This window comes from Gasterosteus aculeatus, chromosome 1, assembly GCF_964276395.1.
Source record: "Gasterosteus aculeatus chromosome 1, fGasAcu3.hap1.1, whole genome shotgun sequence".
Classification (NCBI taxonomy): domain Eukaryota; kingdom Metazoa; phylum Chordata; class Actinopteri; order Perciformes; family Gasterosteidae; genus Gasterosteus; species Gasterosteus aculeatus.
In genome coordinates, this window is record NC_135688.1 from 7,315,285 (window position 1) to 7,323,824 (window position 8,540).

An 8,540-nucleotide genomic window follows, 5' to 3' on the forward strand; every position below is an offset into this window, starting at 1 on the left:
TGAAGCCCACTTGAGTGTTTCCATTTCATGCTGCTATTTTACTTAAGTCGTGAAAAAAAAGTTGCTTACTTAACACAAAGAGTCCACATCCCTTCCGGCTTGGATGTTTCAATCCACCGCAGATCACCCGCGTGCGTCACAAGGTCCAGACGTCTCCGCTCCGCTTCCCTCTCCGGACCAGGGCGTACACCCCCCCCCCCCCCCCTCCCCCTCCCCGCCCCCCTCCCAACTCTCTTCTGTCCCGTCTGCGCTGTCCTGTGCCCCCCCCCGGACCTCTCCACTGCGCTGGATTCATGCTCCGCTCTCGCCTTCCTCGGTCGCCATGCAGAACAACCACAGCAAGGAGCATCTCTACAAGATCCTCGTGATCGGGGACCTCGGGGTCGGTAAGACCAGCATCATCAAGCGGTATGTCCACCACAACTTCAGCCCCAACTACCGAGCCACCATCGGGGTGGACTTCGCCCTGAAAGTCCTCAACTGGGACCAGGAGACGGTGCGCCTTCAGCTGTGGGACATCGCAGGTACGGTCACCGCTCAATGAGCCTTTATTGTTGGGTGATGTGCTTTCACTTTGGGCTGTGTTTGTGATATGGATGAAAATTGAATGCACTTTGGGATATTATATTGGCAGTTTAATATCCGCCCCCCGTGCGGGGTTAAATTGTATATTAGGGTAAATTAGCACACGGTTACATTTAGAAATTCCTTGTAATAACCTTTAATGAATATGCTTAGCAATTACATAAAGTGGTGGTTATGATGAAAGTCACCGTTTACATGATCAATGCCTATTTAGGTAAAAGACAACATTTTCCAAATCAGAGGTCAGCTGGAATTCAACAAGTTGCTTTCAGCTTGGAGGGTTTGGAAACTATACATCTATCTTTGAAAGAAAATGTGTTTTTTTTAGATATACAATCAGATTAGAGGTTAGTGATTCTAATACAACCAGGGAACGAGCGTGAGACTTGGATGGCAGCGTTATCAGGGATAATATTCCTCATGTGTACCAGCTGACCAGTAGGTATTACTCACTCGAAATCACCAGGCATTTATATTTCTGCATTTACACGCACACACACACACACACACACACACACACCTACAAATCCAACTACGACACCTTGTATGTGTATCATATGGTATTACAATATTTGAGATCTTCAATGAATAAAAAGGTAAAGCTGTTTTATTCTATATGTTGTGTAAATATTTGTATTTGTATATATTTTTTATACCTTTCACACATATTTTGGGGCTTAGATGTAACTGATCCACTCGGGCCGGGAGAGCAGAGCAGTACTTTACAATAAAGTACAGAATAGAACCCAGACCCAACGATTAACAAAGCTAAAGGCTGCGCTGGTTTCATCTCACATGAGTGTCGGCTGAGGTTTAGAGGAATCCTCTGACCTGCTGCTCCCTCCCCTCCTGTGCGCCCTCTCCAGTAAGCGCAAGCAGTCATGTGTCTCAAACTCATGTGAGGGAGATTTGAGGCCCGAGCTCTCGTATACAGAAAGCTTGTATTGTGAACCGAGGGAGGAGCGTCTCCCTCCGTGCAAACGGCTGCGGTTCGGTACTGTAGATGTATGTGTGGGTGCTCCTACACTCACCCCAAAGTGATAGAAGCCGTGAGGCCGGAAGGCCTGAATTGTTCACCTTAGTTCTGCATTGTTTGAATGACCTAGATCCACTGGTTTGTTTGGGGGTTTGATAATACACAGACGTTTTTTAGATGCAATGAATATTCTGCATTTCCCAACACAATCATAGCATCAACTCTTGTATTATTTTGACTGCCCTCTTTCTATGTCCACGGCTCACAGGGTGGCGTGGCAAGTTGCACGGGTAGCATTGAAGATGGGATGCCGTTATGGGGCTTTACATACTTTACACCATTTTTAAAATTCCCATCGATGTACATGTTGAGGTATAGGAGTCCATGGCTGCAGAAGGCATGAAGACATCGACACTCAGCTCACCTTGAAGGCCTTGAAGAGCTACCCCTTCATTTTAATGGTACAGAGAAATAATGTTTTCACCCAGCACACCTGAATTGGCTTACACAGAAAACCGGAAATCCCTTTTCATCCAATACAAGGTTCTGCCCTTCTGATATTTCCGATGTCCCAGTAGCGTGGAAATGAATTTCAACCCCTCTCTTCTTCACGACGATGCAAACGGCTTCGAGAAGGATCTGCTGCGCTTGTAGGTTCAGTCCACAGTGTGAAAATATCTCGTACTCTAACAATCGTCATGGATGGGAACAATCTGTGTGGATACAACATTCCTACAGAGCTTATCGAATTAATTTGACCCGTAGGAATTTCTACAGTTCACAGGCAAGCGCTCGCACACACACATTGACACCAAAGACTCTTCCTCCCCATCGTGCCTCTACCCGTGTCTCCATCTCATCGCTCTCTTTCCGGAGCACTTTTAAAAGCTTGCGTGTGGGTTTGTGTTACGGGAATGAGACAGAAGTGTGATGAAATTAGTTAATCGGATGATTCGTGTCTCTGTCTGCTGCCGTTGTCACACAGCATCACTTACATCACTTACTTTCTTGTAAGCCAGCATGTGACGCGTCTTCCTCTAAAGGGGTGCAAAGTAAAAAGGTGAAACCGGTACCAAAACGATACTTATTTTCTTTGTTTATACGCGTGTGTGTGTGTCCTTTAGGTCAGGAGAGGTTTGGCAACATGACGCGCGTGTACTACCGCGAGGCCATGGGCGCCTTCATTGTGTTTGACGTCACAAGGCCCGCCTCCTTTGAGGCCATCACCAAATGGAAGGAGGACTTGGATTCCAAACTGACACTTGCCAACGGGAAACATGTAGCCACTGTGCTTTTGGCCAATAAATGCGACCAGGGCCGGGACGTGCTGACCAATAACGGAATAAAGATGGACCAGTTCTGCCAGGAGAACGGCTTCGTGGGATGGTACGAGACGTCCGCTAAGGTGAGGAAGGAGGGGCACACGCGTAAATCCAAAGTGCAGTGATGGATCCGTGGTGCTGTGGATGGATGGATGGATGGATGGATGGATGGAGGGGCTCTAAACAGAAGCGCTTAGGCTCAAGCAGGCGCGTCCTTCCTGTTCAAATGTCCTCGAGAAGCATCTGACTCCCAACCAGCTGGAGTGCGTCAGACAGCAGCTGATCAGCCGGTGGAGAGGCGCACTCAGGATGGGGAGCAAAGACTGCAAATGGGGGGAAACAGGAAGCGTAAAGGTTAAAAAGAAAATCAGTTTGAACTTGAATACATTTAAGTACAGTATTATTTAGCACTTATTAATGCGGAGAGGAATGAATGAATGCATGTGATGAGTGAGTACTGATTGTAGGAGGAGTTGAGGATTCACACAATAAGCCACCGAGACCGAAACACAAGCTCCGATAGCAACTAGTGTACATAAGTGCAACTAACTGAAAATAGAAAGTATTTAGAGAGGTGCTCTAAATGTAAATCCATTCAGGTTGTACCTCCATACGTCCTCCAGGCAATTTCTTCAATGTCCTCCTGCACTCAAAGTTAACCATAAATATAAATAGCAGTAGATCGGAATATTTAGCGACATGCATCTTGATGCCTCGTGTGTAATTTCCCTGAGAAAGTTTACAATTTCCCCTTTTAAGCTGACTTAGGCTGGAATGTGTAATACATGCGACTGGTATCTGATCGCCTGCCAGAATAATAATTATTTATAACGGTTAACTTCGCCAACGCAGCACATGTTCTGCATACAAAACCTTGTAGAAAGGCAAAGTTGGCAGAGAAGGTGTTTTTATTGTGTTATATTTTGTTTTGGAAGAATCTTTTGTAGCGGATCTAACAGTAAGTATGACACAGGGAGCGGCTGCAGACTGGAGGAGGTCACATGCTACTGATCATTCATTAAGACAGTTTGTGTGTGTGTGTGTGTGTGTGTGTGTGTGTGTGTGTGTGTGTGTAACCTAACCGTAACACCCAGGGCAACATCTCAGCCCAAAAAAGCGCTATTGTGGGAGCTGTCGAGAACGAACATTTTGCATTGTTTTTTTCTTTAATCATAAACAAGCATCCTGGTAGTCATATTGTATTAAGCACACCATAGAATGGCCCCCTTTTCTAGATACACACTGCTTTCTGTCTGTATCCAATTAGGCAAAATTCATAGTGGCATAGTGAAAATTAACACACATAAAAAGGCAGTGCAAAAAATTGCAGTGTGTAAAGTTGCAACAAATTCAAATTTAAAATATGGAGCAGTTCAAACTTTCACTTTGTCGAGTTAACGTTTGATGTTAAACCTACTCCTTCACATTCTTCACCACCTGAAGGCACAAAGATGCTCTGCGTAGGCACACATCAGAAATACTAACTATTTATGGTTCCTTAATGTCATTCATTTTTTGTCAAAGCTATTGTTGCTGAGATTCAACTCACTGTGCTTGTAATGAGGGAGGACGTTGTATTGTAATCCATCACTGTCTGAACTACAGAGACCAGTGTCTGCAGCTGGGAAGATATTTATGTAGAAGTACCTCCCCACAACACCCACAACGTCCTCTGCATCATCCGTCAGTCATGGTTCATTCTCCATTTGTGGCACTTGTTTTAATCCTTTGATTAAAAAAAAGCCTCCTCCTCTCTTTCCATCGACACTTACTTTCCTACTCCCATCCCTCCTTCTATATGTTCCTCCTACCTTTTCCTCTCGTTCAGGAAAACATCAACATCGATGAAGCGGCTAACTGCTTGGTGAAGCACATCATTGCCAGTGAGAACGACATGCTCCAATCAGAAGTGCCGGACACCATCACCCCCCAGCTGGAGAAGGACAAAGGCGGGACATGCTCCTCCTGCTTCAGGTCCCAGTAACGGCCCTCGTCAGCCGGATGTCCTTTTATATCAGTTTGTCTGTGTGCAGGAGACTGAGAGAGAACCACTTTGGCGTTTTTTTTTTTTAGGAAGCATTTACTGGTGCAAACTCTTCCCCTGTCAGGTAGCCAGTATTCGGGGTTGTGGGGAGGAGGGATGGGGGGGCTTAGAGGATGACTGACAGGCAGCTGGCTCAAGAAAGGCAGAAAGAGAGAATTAGAGATGAATGCAGCTGCGTGCGCTTGTCAAAGGCAAGGTTGCCCTCTGGACCATTGCCACTTCGGTTACCATGGAGACTAAATTAATGAACACATGCACAAAAAGAAAATCACGGTGTATCTTTACAAGGGTACAACATGCCTATTTGACATCTCTCCCTGCTTTTCTCTTCCCATTCTGTCAGAGTTTGTCCTGTTTCTTTCTTCTCATCCCTCTCTGACAGCGTTTGTTCTTAGTTTTTCATTCATTTTCAGTCATTCGGGTTGAACAAACAGGTGGAGAGCACATGTACTGAAAGCAATTCAATCTCAGTCCCGATAACACTACAGCTACTATTATTCGCTATTGTTTTGTCAGATTTTTTCATGGTAATGTCCTTCCTCGTCTTACCTCGTCTGCCAGCTCAATAATGGCCAACAGATTATATTGATAATTAAAGTGCCTTTTCTAAACCATTTTATTTACTGTCCTCAATAGATGTATTCACCACATATTGTATTTATAAGTGCACTTGAAGGTTTTTAGAATGACCTTACTTTTCATCCCAAAAGTAGGCTTCTACTCATTTCCATGGTAACGCATTTAAAATACCATGACAAACCATTTATGTTTCAAGGAATTACTCCCCAATGCAACACTAACGTGTATTGTTCCATTAAATGGTTGTATATTAAATCTGAATTCTGAATATTTGTAACATTTGTAATAATGGATTAAATGCATTTCTATATGAATGTATACAAACATGTACATATTATATAAAAATATAACCAGCATCCAGTCGTCAACATCAATAAACCATAGCTTTACTATCCTATATCTGAATGTGATTTTATGTTAGTAACTGCACCCTAAGGTGTTTTCAATCACGGGGGGGCTGATTAGACCCACTATGGTAAAGTGTGTGAGCAGTCCGGCCCCGACGCGTCCCGATGAGAGCTCCAATCAGAAGGGAGACATTTTAGCATCAGTGTCCTTTTAATGAAGTTGGGTGACTTAACAAACATACACACACACAAAAGTATTTACATTGTTTTAAAGAAAGCTCCCTCCACTTTCCTTTTTTGGAGCAATGAAAAACCTCACATCTCTGGGCAGTCAGTGTGTCTTGGAGTTGTGACCGGACCACAATTGATTATCCCCCTTTGTTAATTTTTTGCTTGAGCTGTTACAAAGAATAAACATGCCACAAAATGTTTTTTTTGTTTCAAGATTATTTCAAAGTTTTGCCATCAGGTGCTCCGCTTTCACTCAGCTCAGATGACCTTTGAACTTGTACTTCACTGACACACCATCCCCCCAAAACCCTTTACTCTTTCAGTCAGGTAATGTGCAATCATTGCTGGATTTGCATGATAAATGGTGTGCATTATGTTTAAAGGTGGTTGGACGAACATAAAACATACCTTTTTACAGATCTAATGCTAAAACGTCGCCTTGGTGACTGTCCTCTGACTTGTTATGTGACGGAGCACCGTCTTCATTCTGTATCTGAAAACACACTTTAAAGGGCTGAGTTTTGATGGACTCCACCTATAAAAAAATAGGTAAACCTTTCCCACTGTTTTCCAATTGTTAGCTAATTCCAGTGATTTCCAATGTTAATAAAAGGTAATTACATGAACGGACGAACCCATTTTGAGGCCAATCTATTTTGATCTACTTTTTTTTAACCCAGTCAAATTCGATCGATACACATGTTTTGCCAAAACGTTATTGTCCCGTTTCTAAACCTTCTAAACTCTGCTGACAGACCCTAATCTCTAATTAACGTCCTTTATAGATAACATTTTGTGCCTCGTTTAACACTGCGGGTTCTTTTTATCCCAGTGAGACAAAGACACAATCTACTGTTTACCAGAGTGTCTGTCGGATGTCGGTTCTGAACTGAGGGCAGCCGCTGGAGAAAGAGACAGTGCTGCTCTCTAATTAGTAATAATTGGATCTGATTCTCAGCAATGATGTAACAATTTGTTTTGAGAAAACACAGGGCAGAGAGAGCAGGCAGAGCAGTTATGAGGGAATTTTCCTCTGTTGTGTGTCAGAAGCCCACCCCCTTCTCTGTACTCCCACAGACACACACACACACACACACACACACACACACACACACACACACACACACACACAAATGATCAGAAGATTTCACAGATTTATCGCTCGCTCTCTGGTCTCTAAGGCAACAAGCTGCCGAGAGAGTGATACTGCCCTTTTTCTTTCTCCACTTACTGGCCTTGTCCTTGTTGTTCTTTTCCAATGTAGCAAAGGGGTAAAGGCAACAAGGAGAGAGGTAAAGGAACCATGGCAAGGCACTACAATCACAAGACTTCTCAGTCACACAGGATAAAGAGAAAATAAGCTGCACGTGATTTCAGAAGGACTTACAAGGCTTTCCCTGTCCTTCTCTCACACTCACACACATATTTTAAACCACCATACAAACAGCCTTACCTGTGAGTGCTGTTGCCGTTCTTGTTGCTGTAAATTGTATCATGTGTGTAATGGGGGTTTGCAAAGATTTCTTTAGATGAACAAGCATTGAAAGAAGAACATTTGACATCCGCTGTAATTTCTCATTGAGACAATGAACATGAAGGGCATTGTCTTTGCGCCATTGAAAAATAAACATGAATAATGAAAGGTCATGAGCGTGGCAATAAAAGCGCCACCCCGTGAAAATGCGGGCACTGAGTGCACTTGCGCTGCCGCTACATGGTCGATAAACAGGGAGAGTGGAGTTGGAAGCGGAGGCTGTGGCAGGGATGCTCTGGCTGTGAATTAAACACCCGGTAAAATGGAATCGATGGCAGGAGCCAGAGGAGACTCCGGATGAATGAAAAATAGCGGCGGCACCTCCAACTTTGATCGATAAGTGTGAGGATTCGTCTGTGTGTGTGTGTGTGTGTGTGTGTGTGCGTGACCACGTCTCAGTCTCGGCTATAGTTTTTAAATGGAGGGCCATGGGGAATATCAGAGGCCTGCTTTGGATGACTCATCATTCACAGCAAGATCGGCCGGAGAGAGAATCCAATTCACACACACACACACACACACACACACACACACACACACACACACACACACACACACACACACACACACACACACACACACACACACACACACACACACACACACACACTCAATGTAAACTAGTAATCCTTCCCATTTTAGAAAGTTATAGTTTGTAAACTCTAACCCGGCATTTGATTTGATGTTTGAAGCAATTTAATAAGCTCACCCGTCAGTCAACTCAATCCCTTGTATGGCTCCGATCATCATCTTGGAGGTTGCTCTTTTTGTCTCACGGACATTATTTCAGGTTTATCGTTTTTTATCTTGTGTCTTTTCAACCATAAGATTAGACGTATAACTAAAAGTACTAGGAGCTGGGAGAAAAAGCACAACTCTGACAGCGTGGGAAGGTTGTTTTGACAGCAAATCTCTGCCCAAC

At 43.9% G+C, this 8,540-nt stretch overlaps 1 protein-coding gene across 1 annotated transcript; it reads left to right on the top strand.

Annotated features, from left to right (window-relative positions):
* Positions 1-126: 126 nt before the first annotated feature.
* rab38a (RAB38a, member RAS oncogene family) lies at positions 127-5,903 on the top strand. Its single transcript, XM_040170628.2, has 3 exons — positions 127-524; positions 2,686-2,966; positions 4,712-5,903. Exons 1-3 carry the CDS (start codon positions 323-325, stop codon positions 4,865-4,867), a joined length of 639 nt encoding a protein of 212 aa, XP_040026562.1. The 5' UTR covers positions 127-322; the 3' UTR covers positions 4,868-5,903.
* Positions 5,904-8,540: the final 2,637 nt, after the last annotated feature.

Bases quoted from the DNA above. Each gene is read 5' to 3' on its own strand.
- rab38a (XM_040170628.2), top strand. From the start codon at position 323: ATGCAGAACAACCACAGCAAGGAGCATCTCTACAAGATCCTCGTGATC. The intron at 525-2,685 runs GTACGGTCACCG...TGTGTCCTTTAG, and splicing joins TCAGCTGTGGGACATCGCAG to GTCAGGAGAGGTTTGGCAAC. The intron at 2,967-4,711 runs GTGAGGAAGGAG...CCTCTCGTTCAG, and splicing joins GGTACGAGACGTCCGCTAAG to GAAAACATCAACATCGATGA.